General features: G+C 49.3%; 1 protein-coding gene across 1 annotated transcript; it reads right to left on the minus strand.

Moving 5' to 3' along the window:
* Positions 1-791: 791 nt before the first annotated feature.
* On the minus strand, positions 792-15,025 carry LOC118396258 (zinc finger homeobox protein 3-like). The gene is made up of 7 exons (XM_052467000.1): positions 14,705-15,025; positions 11,946-13,767; positions 11,195-11,799; positions 10,794-11,025; positions 9,608-9,855; positions 4,575-8,663; positions 792-4,471 (listed from the first exon to the last, which is right to left on the minus strand). The coding sequence occupies exons 2-7, from the start codon at positions 13,729-13,731 to the stop codon at positions 3,611-3,613; spliced, it is 7,821 nt and encodes a 2,606-aa protein (XP_052322960.1). The 5' UTR covers positions 13,732-13,767; positions 14,705-15,025; the 3' UTR covers positions 792-3,610.
* Between the last annotated feature and the right edge of the window lie 460 nt (positions 15,026-15,485).

A 15,485-nucleotide genomic window follows, 5' to 3' on the forward strand; every position in this document is an offset into this window, starting at 1 on the left:
CTATACCTGATGAACCACTGAACAAACTCTTCCTCAATGACATTCACTGATTACTGCCCTACAGTGTGTGTGTGTGTGTACTATTAATACTGTACTCCATTAGTGATATGACTATTGCAGTATAGTATTCCAGCAATCAGTTTCACATCAGGACTGTGTCTGTACTGGGATTACTAGTAGTGAATAAAAACAGACACTGATAATGTGAAACACACACACACTGAGAGAAATCATGGAAAAGCATCTGCCAGAGGAGGAGTTGAGGCTGGGGTGGGGGTGTTATCAGTGAAAACAGAGTCCTGTCTCTTTAACTGGTGGCTGCGCTGAAGGACTCATGAATAAACATTAACTTGTTCCTCTGCTCACACAGAACCAATCTAAATCTAAATGAGTCGACATACACACCAATACCAATGACATTATAACCCTTCTGCCCCCCCGATGCTCTAGTGTATGACATTACAACCCACTATCCCTCCTTAAAGTAACCTCCCCTGTACCCCTGTCCCCCCAACAGCATTAAAAATATGTACACGAGTGGGCAATAGCATTATATCCCCTACTCACACATACACCCTCCCTTTCCTTCAACCCCCCTCCCCCAGCCCCACTTCCAGCATCATCAACAGCAGCAGCAGTATAATTCATGCGAGGTTATTAATATTCATCATATCATTTTGTCACAAAGGAAAGTAATCTGGCTGGATGTCACTGACGTAATTAATGAACTGACCTCTGGGTCCAGGGATCGACCCACAACACACACACACACAAGACATTGGGCAAATATGTCCACCAAACCAGACTTTATTTACCTCAGTGGCTATGGAAAGGGGAGGGGGAGAAAACACACATCCATTCGAAAACTGGGGAGAAGGAACAAAGTTAACCACTGGAGCAAGAGACTGGAACAGGTGCACAACACAGGTATCTTTTGGTTATCACTACGGCAACAGCTTCCAGGAACGACACAATATTTACATCTTACAGTTATTCAGAAAATAAGCAAAAGGAATAGAACAACAATATGTACATAACTGCCAAGTGGTCCAGTATTTGGAATTTCAGTACAGAAGAAAGATCATTGGTATTGTGGTAAACATTGGTCAGATATAGAGCTATGGGTAAACAGAGTTAGAATCCTTTGGAAGGTTAGCCTGGATGACAGACTGTTTCTGTGTTCAGTATCACTGCATGGCTACAATCTGTGTGGCTACATGACTACGTGCCTACCAAGGTACATGGGATACGTGTCTATGTCACTACATTGTTGCCTGGCCTATAGCAGAGACAAGCATGGCTACATAGCTACAAGGCTACATTGTTGGCCTAAAGCAGAAACAAACATGGCTAAACAAGCCAGCGACACAAGATCAGAAACATACTGGTACACAGACCTGTGGAAGGTGTGGGCTAGATACAATCCAACCTACCATAGAATAGCTATGCAGGATCTTAAGTATAGAAGTATCTTATCTTTATAGTGTCATTGTAACTTCTTTGTATCTTTGTTCAGAAACCACTGTCCACATAGTAATACATTACTGAGTAAATACTGCCGCCCCAAGTATCTCTTTGTTAACATCAGAATAAAAGGTCAGGTTATGAACAGCGTCATGTGTGTTATAACAGTTTGTTGTTATTAAAGTATTTTAAAAATACGTTAGCAGCCAACTGGACATCCTCAAAGACTGAGATGGATTCTTCCACCTGGTTAAAAAGACATTGACATTGAGGAGGAAAACATTTCAACCACTCTACACACTGCAATGGCTCTGAAGTAGTTCCCTACTGAGTATGGTACACTAGGGTTTGGTTCCCTACTGAGTACACGCCTACTGAGTGCACTAGTAGTTGGGGGGCTTTGAGAAGTGCTCCTCCATCCTAGTATAATAACAGGTTTTGGTTTTCTGGTGGTTACAGTATACACTCACCAGTGGCCTGGTGAAGACAGATACAGCAGGTCTGATACAGTCACTCTTTCTTCCCAACAATCAATGTTACATTATCAAGTCAACTTTTGAAGTTGTTTTTTGTGGGATTTATGCATCGATGGTTACAGTGTTATTGTCTTTGGGTTGTGTTTTAAAGCATTCGATATTATCATAGTTATTACTGTTACTACAGTAATATTATTACATTTAGAGATCAAAAAGGAGATGAGAAAGAGAGTGAGAGAAAAATGGTTAGAGTGTGTGAGAGAGTTAAGTGCACACAACATCTAAAGTTTTCATCAGTATAACACAACATCCGAAGTTGTCATCAGTATAACGTCAGTAACTCTCAGTGAGTATGGTTCGTCAGAACAGACGCAGTCTCAGGGGAGACTGAGTCGACCATATAAAAGCTACATACTGTACATTAATTTACCCCTCACACCATTTAACATTGTAATAATGGAATAATGGAACTATCAATTATCGGTCAGAAAGCTCAGATCTCTCAAATCCAGAGAGGTTTCTTTTGAACTACCATTATAGGAACTTCATATCAACAGTCAATATTTACATCATAAGGTTTCAAAACAGACTTTGTGTCTGGCATTAGGAACAGAAGAGAAACTAGTACATTACTACGACCAAATAAAAAACAGTTCAGTTGGCCTGAGTATAGTAGACATGGAATTATTACACAACATATTGGTATTTACTTCAATAAGAAAAGGCAACTCCACATTATAACGCCTACATTATGTTCTCATACACCACACAATTACACTTGTCTTATCAACGACCGTTAATCCATAATATTCATATTCATTAACATTTACTAAACACAGACAATGTTGTGTAGTGTTTGGTTAAAGTTGTGACATATATTGGTCGAACGTTATCAAAATAGCTTCTTATATGACCTCTCACAAAGGACAAAGTGGACTTATCTCAGTGCTATTTGGCCTATTATCCACATAAGGAGTGTTCAGTACATGTGCAGTAGAGTCATCATTGGCTTGAGAAGGTTGAGGTCTGCTTCAGCACCACGTAGACCAGTCAGTCTATTGATACGCACCAGTCTCAGTTCTACTCTTCACTGTATGGTTTGTACTGCGGTTTGGAAATTAAAACCACCATGTTGACAACACAATCCACGGACATGTAAGGTTTTGGTTACGAGCTTTGGAATCCAAGCCAGTCTTTGCAGATGCTCTTTGTAAAGAATATTTTACATTTTTGTTTTCCGTAGCTGCTTGTGTTTCTTTCAGTTTTCTTATACTTTGAAAGAACGTTCTATACACTAAAACGTCTAACAGTTTGATACTTGCACTTGTAAAGTCTTTAAACAGAAGTGGGAGGGGCACATACTGTGTCCTGGTTCTCCAGATTCTATTGTCAGAACAGGGACATCTGTTGGCATGGAGGGGTTAACTCCTGAGGTATCGGTTGGAGGACAGGAGAGGAGGGGAAAGGCAAGACAGAGGAACAGAGGAGTGGTGTCTTAAAGCTCTAGAGGAGGTCTGCCCTGTGATGTTTTGGGGCTGAGTAAGGGGTGAGGTACACTGGTAGAATGCTCTTTGGCTTCTGTGGCATCTGGTTGGTTTATTGTTGTGAGTGACATGCACTTAGTTCATGGCTGTGTGCGTTCTCTCCCCTGTCCTCTGCTGCCTTTCCCTCTATCCTGTGGTGGGGTCAACTCTGAGGCTCCTTGCCCTCTTCTCCTTGGCCCGGCCATTCTGAAACCACACCTGCACCACCCTGCGTGGGAGCCCCAGCTGCCGTCCCAGGCCTTCACACTGCAGGGGGCTGGGGGTGGGGTGCTCCCTGTAACAGGCTCTGAGCTTGGCCACCTGCTGGGGGGTCATCTGTGTACGCTGCCTCTGCTGCTGCTGCTGTCTCGGTCCATGCCTATCCACACTCTCAGACAGACTTGGACTGGAATTCTGGTCACAGTCTTGAACGTTGAAGCTTGCCATCCCATATTTGTATCCCAGAGACAACAGATTGCTATGGTTACCCTCATGAGCCTGGTCAGACGAAGGGAATATTTTTACTGACAGACCTTCTTCCTCTTCCTCCACTTCCATGTCGGGTTCGTTCAGGTCAAAGGTCATATCTGTTTTCCCAGAAATGTATTTTCTCTCAGTGGGGATGACCCTGGGGCTTGGAGAGGGATGAAAGGGGTTCGGGGAGGGATGGAGGGAGGTAGGGAGAGAAGGATGGTGGGAGAGAGAGGGAGAATGCTGGAGGGAGAGTGGGGGACCCTCCCTGTCTCTGTAGGATCCATGGTTGTGAGAAAAGCTGAAGTCATCAGCGGAACCTATCTGATGAGACAAGCCATAGGCAGGTCTGTCAGTTTGGGACCAGTGGCGGGCCCTAACATGGGCGTCCAGGGCACTTTGAGCCTTGAACAAAGCCCTACAGAACGGACAGCGCCTGTGGTTGTCACCCAGACCCAGACCCACACCTAAACCTCCTCTCCCCAGGGTCTGGAGCTGGCCCTTCCTCTGACGAGCCCTGGTGTTCTGGAACCATACCTGAGGAAGGACAGACAACCACAGCATTATTACATGTTATTACACAAAAGATGATTCAGCATTACAGAATTAAAGAAATGTTACTATGAGAATGATAAAGTACCTGCACCACACGTTTCTTCAGCCCTGTGTCCCTGGTGATGCCCTCCAGTGCAGAGCGGGTTGGGTTGGAGTTCAGACTGTAGCGCTGGTATAGAACCTCTAGCTGCTCTGCACTGATGGTGGTCCTCTGGCGCCTATCCCTCCTCTGCTCATCCCCCTCTCCCTCCCTCTCTCCCCCTTCCTCTCCATCACCGGCCATCACATCACTCATAGGCCTAACCTCTGTTCCTTCCTCCAGCCTACGCTCCAGAGAGGGCAGGGCTGGGTTAGGAGCAGAGTGGGTGGTAGTGTATGGGGGCAGGACTGGGCTAGGAGTAGAGTGGGTGGTAGTGTATGGGGGCAGGGCTGGGCTAGGAGTAGAGTGGGTGGTAGTGTATGGGGGCTGGGCTGGGCTAGGAGCAGAGTGGGTGGTAGTGTATGGGGGCTGGGCTGGGCTAGGAGCAGAGTGGGTGGTAGTGTATGGGGGCTGGGCTGGGCTAGGAGCAGAGTGGGTGGTAGTGTATGGGGGCAGGGCTGGGCTAGGAGCAGAGTGGGTGGTAGTGTATGGGGTTAGAGCTGGGCTAGGAGCAGAGTGGGTGGTAGTGTATGGGGGCAGGGCTGGGCTAGGAGCAAAGTGGGTGGTAGTATATGGGGGCAGGGCTGGGCTAGGAGCACAGTGGGTGGTAGTATATGGGGGCAGGGCTAGGCTAGGAGCAGAGTGGGTGGTAGTGTATGGGGGCAGGGCTAGGCTAGGAGCAGAGTGGGTGTTAGTGTATGGGGTTAGAGCTGGGCTAGGAGCAGAGTGGGTGGTAGTGTATGGGGGTAGAGCTGGGCTAGAAGCAGAGTGGGTGGTAGTGTATGGGGGAAGAGCTGGGCAAGAAGCAGAGTGGGTGTTGGTGTATAGGGATAAGGGTGGTTGGTGGCAGGACGATAACAGGGACTGGTACTGAAGCATTGACTGGAGGGCTATGGGCTGCATTAGACCAAGGGGGAGGAGAGAGGGGTCTATGGGAAAGGGAAGAGAGGAGAGGTTGGATAAAGGAAGATGGGGCAGGGGGAGTTGGGGTAAGGGGAGAGGGGGTATGGAGAGTTTGGGCTTGTATATGATAGTTTGAGAGGGGTCAGGGCAAGGGGTGTTTGTCGTTGTGGTACTGTCCTGCTCTGAAAGTGGTTTTGTTTGGCGGGGGAGTGGAGGAGGAGAGGGTGTTGGTGAGGTTCTGGCATGAACTGGGAAGAGGGAATTAACTGGGGCTTGGTCTGGGGACAGGGTTACAGATACGGATGCTGGTGCTGGTGGTGTGCGAACAGCTGGGTCTGTGTCTATGGTTGTTAGGGTTGCAGCTGGGGTAAGGGCTGGGACTGAGGTTTGGGAGACGGCGAGGGATTGGGCTTGGTCGAGGTTTGAATCTGAGGCTGGTGCTGGGGGTAAAGGTGCAAGTGCAGGTGCTGAAGCTGGGGTTAGGGGTGCAACAACAGTAGTCTCAGTGTCCCCCGGTGTGAAGGGTCTGAGGGGGTAAAGGCGGTCGTACTGCAGCCTGTACTGTCTGGAGAACATCTCCAACACTACAGGAGGGATCATCTGGCGGTGAACAAACTCCTGGTGACTCTTCAGGATCAGAGAGTCAGAGAACAGCTTCCCACATTCTCCACATTGCTTCTCCTCCTCCAGGCATCCCTCCATCTCTCTGTTCTGCTGTCTCTGTCTGCTCTGAGTGCTTTGTAGGGCCAGCTCCCAGCCGTATCTTTCCAACAGAACTCTGAGGGCCTTCTCTGCCCTCTCCTTCTTCTCACTCTTCTCTCCCTCAGGAGGGGAGGATGGGTTGAACTCTTTCTCTGTCTGGTGGAGTGGGGAGTCACTGCCAGTGGTCTCAGCCTGGGTTTCACATTTCGGGGCATGGGCTGGAAACTGGATTCCATTCGTCTCTGGCTGTGGAGAGGGAGGTTCAAGCCTCTCTATCTGGGGGTGTTGGTCCGAGGTGGTCTGAGGGGAGACAGCTGAGGTGGTCTGAGGGGAGACAGCTGAGGTGGTCTGTGGGGAGACAGCTGAGGTGGTCTGAGGGGAGACAGCTGAGGTGGTCTGAGGGGAGACAGCTGAGGTGGTCTGAGGGGAGACAGCTGAGGTGGTCTGAGGGGAGACAGCTGAGGTGGTCTGAGGGGAGACAGCTGAGGTGGTCTGTGGGGAGACAGCTGAGGTGGTCTGTGGGGAGACAGCTGAGGTGGTCTGTGGGGAGACAGCTGAGGTGGTCTGAGGGGAGACAGCTGAGGTGGTCTGAGGGGAGACAGCTGAGGTGGTCTGAGGGGAGACAGCTGAGGTGGTCTGAGGCGAGACAGCTGAGGTGGTCTGAGGGGAGACAGCTGAGGTGGTCTGGTTCATAAGGGTTGTGTTGGGGTTGAGATGCAACCCTCCAGAAAGGTAGAAGGACAGGAGCAGCTGCTGCTGTAGAGAGAATAGGCTGTCTGGGGATAAGGGGAGAGGAGGGAAGAGGTTCCCGTGTTGGAGAATCTCTGCTGCTGAAGGGAGGTGCTGCTTTAGGAGGTGTGGGAGCAGTGTTGGACTAAAGAGCTGGGGCTGGAGGAGGGCTGTGTGTTGCTGTATCTGGGCTTGGGCTAACTCCTGTTGCTGTAGTATCTGGGCCTTGGCTAATTGCTGTTGGAGTAACATCAGGTCCTGCTGTCCTGCGGAAGCGGTCAGGTCCTCTACTCTCCTCCTCTTAGCCTGTTGACCCTTAACCTGCCCAGAGACACCCACACTCAGTTGGGCTTCACTCAGGGAGGAACAGGGACTTGGGGGGGCAGGGGCTGGTCTGGTGGCTGCTGGGGGGTTTCCCCTGGTAGATGCCTCTCCTCCTCCAGGCAAAGGGCTGGAGGCAGGGGTCTGAGTTTGGACCAAGGATGGGACTGGGGTGTGGGGAGCCTGAGTTAAGGCTGAGGCTGGAGTTTGGTGGGTGTGGGGGTTCAGTGGTAGCTGGGTTCGAGCTGCACGGGCTCGTGTCTGGTGCAGTACAGAACGGAGGTGGATGTCCAGGGTGGAGCTCTGGCTGTAGGCCACCCCACACATTCTGCAGCGGTAGGGCCTGGGGTCAGAGGCCAGGCTGCACCGGTAGGGGCTTGGTTCCAGGCCCTGGGTGGTGTCGGCATGACTGGGGCTGGAGTCATGCAGGGCCCGTCTGGCTTTGGCTCGGTGGAGGTGGGACACAGAGTTATAGTGGACCAGCAGGATGGTTCTCTGAGTGAAGGACTCACAGCAGACTGAACACTTGTAGGGCCGAGCCGGGTCCAGGAACCGCTCCAGAGTCGGGTTTGAGCCCTTGATGAGAGGGCTGGGTTCTGACCCTACCTCCTCCTCCTGCTGCCCTGAACCCTTGTCACTATTACTAACCCCTGGACTGGGCCTCTCCTCCTCATCTGGGTCATCCTTTTCATCCTCCTCTCCTTCATTTCCCTCCTCCTCATCTTCTTCACTCATACTCTCCCCCTCCTCTTCCTCCCCCTCCAGGCTGGTTGGTCGTTGGATGTGTGCTCCAATCTGGTCAGGGTGTGTACCCTGTAGGTGTAGGTCCTGTAGGTGTGTGTTGAGCAGGTGTCTCTGCAGGGCCTCTTGGCTGCGGCAGCGTCTGGGGCAGAGGTGGCACTCTGTCGCCGCCCTCATGGCATGGTACTGCCAGTGCAGTTTCAGCTTCTCCTGTGTCCGGAATGCTAGACTGCACCTGCCACAGCGGAACCTGTAACAATGACGATCAGAGGAGGGAGGGGCATCGCTGGGAGGAGAGGGAGGTAAGGCGGATGAAGGGAGGTGGCTGAGGGAGGGAGAGGGAGGAGTGGGGAGGGAGGGGGAGCTGGGGGACTCTGGGAGGTGAGAGGTGTTGTCCTCCGCTAGATGCTGATCCTCACAAGGACGGGTGGGCAGAGCAGGGACATCTTTGGCTGGTATCACTTCTTCTTCATTTATATGGGAGTCGTTTGATTGAGACTCATTTCTGAGGGACTCCTTTGCGTAAAAGTCGATTGTGTTGGAATCGTTTGTTTGATATTCGTTTGTGTTGGAGTCGCTTGAATGGGAATCCCTCTGCAGTGTCTCTTTCTGTAGAATCTCTGGCAGATCCACTGCCACCTGGAAAAGAATCCAACAACAAAGCTTTTGAACGTCAGTCTGAACCTATCCAGATGACTGATTGCCTTTATAGTCAGTCAAAACAGTGTCTTTCCTGTTTGATAGTGCAGACGGAATAATAATAGTGATGCTCCTGTATTGTCTACATCACCTCATTCTCCCATTACACACTTTACTTCTAAATCAATGAATAATAATACGAGACGGAGGGAAATAGAATGAAGAGTGTTTTTATATCAACCACACACACAGAAAGAAGACACACACACTTGGCATGGCAGAGACAGAAGAGACACATACACATATGCGGGTGCAGCAGTGAGAGAGTGAAGGTCAGGCTTAATCTTGAGAGAGTAATTGGAAAGCGAGGAACATAATGGCCATCATCACCCCAGACTGAATTAATGAACCTACACTACTATCAGAGAGAGAGAGGGAGAGGGGTGGAAAATGGGGGCTGTGGTGGCAGAGAGATGGAGAGAGAGAGAGAGGAGTGGTTGAGAGGGGGTGAGAGAAAGAGGAGGCGCAGATAGAAAGATGGAGAGAGGGGGGTGGAGAGTGGGGACGAGAGAGAACAAGGGGTGCAGAGAAAAAGATGGAGAGAGAGAAGACGGGTGGAGAGAAGAATGAGAGATGAAAAGGGAGTGAGAGAAAAAAGGGAGAGAGGAGAGGGTAAGAGAGAGGAGAGGAGAGGAGAGGAGAGGAGAGGGAGGGGTGAGAGAGGGATGAGAGGAAAAACAGGAAGACTAAAAGGAAGAAGGCAGTCAAGTGAAGTCAGAGAGGGAGACAAAGAGCACTTAGCATGCTGGGTAAAGTAATGGAGGTTGGTGATGTGGAGAGATGAGCACTCTTTGTTTGCTAGAGACACTAAAAGCAAACTCCTTCAGCTTGATTGCACTTCTGCTTATGAAAGGTAGCTAGAGCACACCCACACACACACTTACAGTGCTCATGAGCTTCTCCACACAGTCCTGGGCCACACTATGAATGAGTGTGAGGTGACGTCTCAGGTGTGTGTGTACCAGTGTGTCCTGGCACAGTGGGCACTTGGCAGTAGTATGTTGGTCAGTGGTGTGCTTGTCGGTTCTGGGGCATTTGGGAGAGAGGGGGCTCTGTGTCTCCTCCAGCCAAGAGAATGATCGCTTGGCTGGGGATAAGGAATCTCTCCTCTCCCCCTCCTCACTGCTTTCATCTAGAAAGATAACACATATGTTAATACACAGCAACACACACACACACACACACACACACACACACACACACACACACACACACTGATTGATCCATTATTGATTTTCTATTAAAGAGCCTCCTGGGATTCAGACCAGTTCATTCAGACCAAATACCTGCTATTGACTGTTTAATTCAGAGTAGCAGACAGAGTTAGACCAGATTTAGACCAGACAGAGATAGAACAGAGTACAGTAGGAGTCATTAGAACGGTACTCAGAAGTCTAGTTTCTGACCCTCACTAAGCCTAGTCATGGACTAAAAAGCATGCTCAAATGGAGAATCTCTATTGCCAGTGTCTGGGTAACTGGCCTGAAAGTTCTATTCTGGAATATTACAGTCATTTAACAGATGCTCTTATCCAGAGTGACTTACAGGAGCAATTAGGGTTAAATACCTTGCTCAAGGGCACAACGTCAGATTTTTGTTCACCTCGTCAGTTCTGGAATTCGAACCAGCAACTTTTCGGTTACTGGTCCAAAGCGCTTAACCGCTAGGCTACCTGCCACCCTACAGTTCAATAGCAGTGAGTCAGTAGGTGCTCGTTAGCATTGTCGGGGTGATAGGGGATGTAACGAGCATGTGTATCGGCAAATCAATTAACCCAATTGACCCCTGACCATAATCAATCATTCCTTTTCTCTCAATCACTCTCTCTTCACCTTGCTCCATCTCTCCAAGTTTCTTCTAATGTCTTCTCTCCGTTGACTTATCCTAGGCCTGCAGTTAATTTTCTCTATCCTATTTATACATTTGTTCTGGACTGATGTTCAAAATATGGTCGAAATTCCCTCTTGCCAATTTCTACAATAATCCCATACTTTTAAATTCCTCAGGAGAAATGTACAAGTGCACACTTCAGAGAGAAGGGAATGGGAAAAGACGGCCTGAATTTCTTACCTATCTCAGGACTGGTACACTTCCTAATGCTGAAGATGGCAGCTAGATCCTCTCCTTTATTCAGGCTCCTCCTTTTCACAAGCTGCAAGCGGTGAAGCTCCTCCCTCTTATGATGACCCGTGGAGTGGGTGTGTCTCAGTAGGTGGAGTTTAGAACGGGAGGAGTAATTACACAAGACACAGTGGAACGACCAGGAGCCTCCAGCTACTGCACTGTCATACTGCTCAAAGAACTAGAGAGAGAGGGAAAGAGAGAGGGGGAAGTTGGAGTTATACAAGGTGTGATAGAAAGAAATATGTACAAAATAAATCTGGTCTCTGTGTTTTATTTGCTGTCTATTTTCCAAATATTTCAAAACAATTGTATAGCCCAAAAACAGCAATTATTGTGTTTGTACTGACCATGTAGACTCTGAGGCTGGCCTGGTGTTGGGAGTTGACGCTGTGTATTCTCAGTTTCTCCAAGCTGGTGGTCTGGAAGTCACACACGTTACACTTCAGCTGGACCAGGTTGCCTGTAGCAACCAACTTCCCAACTTCCTCCCAGTTCACAGCTTCCCCCTTCTCCCCTCTCTCCCAGAGGTGGGCAGCTAGCTGGTAGCGGGCCCTGTGTCTGTCTGTCTGGCAGTGCAAGGTGAAGTTAGCTGTGAGGGGGGTGCTGTAGCCACACAGCCTGCAATAGCAGCCTCCGGCCACCAGACAACGCCACTCAGACTGGGGCAGGGAGCGGGGGGCACTCAGGTGAGACCCAAGAGACTCCAGACTGTCAGAGGAGAAACTGAAACACACCAGGCACCGGAACACACCACGGTAGAGGAGAGATGAGGAGGAGAGAGACAGGGGAGGAGGGGGAGAGGGGGAGAGAGACAGGGGAGAAGGGGGAGAGGGGGATAGAGAAGGGGATGGTGAGGAGGAGGGAGGAGGAGAGGGGGAGGGGGTCAGGGTTGAATCTGGGGCAACTGGCTCCTCTGCTGTTAGTTGATGAATATCCAAAGACTGCTCCCCACCTAGAACACACACACACACAGAACACAGACAGGCCGATACATAAAAGCATGGATATAATCAAGTATCAACCTAACTTGATGTGCCAGTGAACAGAGCCCAACAGAACAGTAGTTAAGTATGTGTCAGTGTGTGCGTAGTCTCTCACCTGTGCTATGTAGCAGTGTTAGATGAGGAGGCAGACTCCTGCAGTGGGCCAGGTAGTAGCTTCTCTGCAGCTGCAGTACGTTGTGTGTGTGTTTCAGGCGCAGCACATTTTGTGTGTGTTTCTCGCTGGTGGTGTGTATGCGCAGGTTCCGCGCAATGCTGGTCTCATAATCACACACCTCACACCGCCACCTCTTACCCTGGGAGGAGGGATGGCTGGGGTAGGGCGGTGTGTTTTCAGGGGGCTGCGTGACTTCGGGGTGTGTGTGTCCGTACACCTGACCGCCTGCCGTGTCTCTGACAGTGGAGCCCGCGCTGTGTGTGGAGTGTGTGTGTGTGCTGTGCGCATGTTGTGTTTGTCCCGCTGTCTGTACGTTGCTGAGGTGTTTGTCTGACTGCATGTGTATGCTGAGGTTTCCTTTAGAGGACGTGGCGTAATCACACACACCACAGCGATAGGGCTTGTACCCACAGACATAACTCTCCCCTCGGGATAGACGAGGATGGGCCTTCCCTGTGCTACAGTACAGACACACACCCCTTGACCCTCCACAAACACAATTCTCCCCCAAGCCCCCACACACACATGAGCCCCCAGACTCTGGGTGTTTTTCTCTGAGGTGGACTTGCAGTGTCTGCTGGGATTTGTAATGCCAGTTACATTTGGGGCATTTAAGTGTCTTGCAGGAGTTCCGGGAGTGCATCAATGCCATGTGACTGTTCAGTGAGACGGGAGAGGAGGGTGAGGAGGAAGAGGAGGGAGAGGAGTGGAGGTACTTAGATACAGTCTCTATGTTCTCATCTCCCTCTCGTTCCTTCTCTCCATTTCCCTCATCATCATCTCTTTCTATTTCCATCTCTCTATCTCCATCTCTCACTTCTGGGTTGTTGTTTGGTTTTGGAACTTTGGCGGTGTCTCCATTGGAAATAAGGGAAGTGTGAGTGGCGTCTGCCCTACCATCATCCTTAGCGGGTGGGCTGGTGGACTTAGACAGAGCAGACTGCTGGGGTTTAAAGCTCAGAGGAAAACAAGGACTATTGCCCTGCACTTCTCCTGTGTCTCTCACCTCTGTCTCATTCTGAGGATAAGGAGAGGAGGGGAAAAAGCTGGAGCGCTTTGGAGAGGTGAAAGGAGAGGTAGAGTGCTTTGGAGAATTGGAAGGTGATAATGAGAGCTTTGGACAGGTAGAAGGAGAGGTAGAGTGCTTTGGAGAATTGGAAGCAGTGATGTGGATGTTGCTGTTCAATGTGCCACTGGCCATAACAGTGCTGGAAGCAGAGCTGTGCTGGCTCTGTCGAGGTAATAGACTACATTTGGATTTGGTTTGGCTTTGGTTTGAGATGGCCTCTTCTCTCTCCTCTTCCTCTTCCTTCTCTTTTTCCTCTTCTCCTCTGTCTTTGCTGCTGAGGGCTGGTGCAAGGTTTTTTCTTCCTGTTTCCGCTCTGTCCTCCACCAGTAACAATCTTTCTTTCTCCTTCTTCTCATTTAGCTTCTCTTCCTTCTCTTGCTCTTCTTTCAGTGTCACACCATTATTCTGTGAGTATATACCCCGCTCCCCTTCTGGGGTCTCCTCTCTGCCTGCGGTCCCCTCTGCACCCCCTTGCTCTGTCTGGGTCAGGTTAGAGGGCTCTTTGGCAGGGGCCGGGGCTGAGGTACGAGAGGGCGACCCCTTAGAAGGAACCACTTCCGGGGTCAGGAGAGGATGAGATAACGGCTTGGTGCTGATGTCAGGTTCTCCTCCCTCTCTCCCTCCATCCCTTCCTCTCCCTCCCTCACCGATGTCCATAATGGCTCCTACAGCAGCCACGCATCACTACCCCACCTGAGAGAGAGATGGAGAGAGGGAGAGAGAGAGGGAGAGGGAGAGGGAGAGAGAGATGGAGAGCGAGAGAGAGAGAGAGATGGAGAGCGAGAGAGAGAGAGAGAGAGATGGAGAGCATGCGAGAGAGAGAGAGGGGGGAAGAGAGAGAAGAATTTAAAGGAAGAAATGCATGCAGATAGGACTGAGTGTTAATTACTGCAACACAATAGTCTTTGTCAGGTGAACTTCTACCACTGGCCTTGGCTCTAAAGGTTTTCATTTACACAGATCAATAGCCTAGTCTATGATAACAAATCTAAAATTATTTACACAATTATTCCCCACTATATGTCTATCTAGTATGGGAAACTATTACTTAAGAAAAGTAAGTGTGTGTGTGTGTGTGTGTGTGTGTGTGTGTGTGTGTGTGTGTGTGTGTGTGTGTGTGTGTGTGTGTGTGTGAGAGAGACAGACAGAGAGAGAGAGAGGTGGGGGCATACTGGTTAACGGGAATTCGACTGAATGAGTCGCGCTTTAGAGAGAGAATTATATCCTACCCTGATAAAAGAAAATAGGGCCTACCTCCCTTCACCAACTGAGCTGAAAATATTGAACCGACAGGAAACGTAGATGATTGCGTTTGTGGGCATTGTCAGCGCGGGAAAAACTCACAAACCGAGGAACTATCGCTGACAGTAGCCTGCAACTGCTGATGTTAACCAATATAGGCTACACCAGCTGACACAGACATTATTTAACTGGAATGGTGACTATGACGATGTTTATATTACTGTAGCGTACTTCTGTCTTTGTTTAGCCTACTCAAAAGAGATAAAAACCGCAACAGCCTATAGCGGCACAAAGCTCTCCTTTCCATTCAACAGCACAGCCAATATCCGCGATATCCCCCAGCAGTTTGAGGGATATCGCCGACAGTTAGAAACAAACGCAGACTCACATCTGTGCGGTTGTGGCGGCGGCGTCTCTGGACTCCTTGGACTGTATCTGTAGTAATCCAGTCAAATAGCGGGTCTACTGAACATCCACATATTCCCTTTGGACCAGAGAGCGTACAGGAGAGGACAGCCGCAGAGAGAGCAGCATAACACAGTCCTCCTCTCTGTGTTCCTAAAATCGTCTTCTTAAAGCTATATCTACAGTAAACAGAGAGACGGAGGGGTGTGAGCGGGGGAGAGGTAAGAGTGAGGTCTGAACATAGAGGAGAGAAAAACACTTAGCTCTTTATTCCTGCTAATTGGTTTCCTGCAGATGGCTGAGACTACCCCACTGCGCATGTGCAAAATTGCGCTGGCAGCATCAATGGGATGCGGCGAAGGAGAAAGGGAGGGGGAGAGGGACCGAAGAGGGACTATGTACAAGACTAAAGAGGATACAGATAGTCGGAGAAAATAGTGAAGTAATGGAATTATCATTGTAATGTTGATATTGTAAGAAAGGGTTGGAATAATTGGAATAATAATTGTCACAAATTGTTAAAGTGAAATGTAGATGTATAGGGCAAATATAGTTGAGTGGTAGGTATATCGCCTATATCCCATACAACGTCATAGTCGCATGCTATGACACATTATTTGACAAGTATTTATTATTTCAATCCACACAAAACTAGACATCTGCTACATTATTAAATAATATTATATAATACATTGTATCAGCGTTAGGCTATATCTGCCGTGCATCAGAGAAGTAGGCCAACACCAGCCACATTATGACTAAAA

Source organism: Oncorhynchus keta, chromosome 17 (genome assembly GCF_023373465.1).
Source record: "Oncorhynchus keta strain PuntledgeMale-10-30-2019 chromosome 17, Oket_V2, whole genome shotgun sequence".
Taxonomy (NCBI): domain Eukaryota; kingdom Metazoa; phylum Chordata; class Actinopteri; order Salmoniformes; family Salmonidae; genus Oncorhynchus; species Oncorhynchus keta.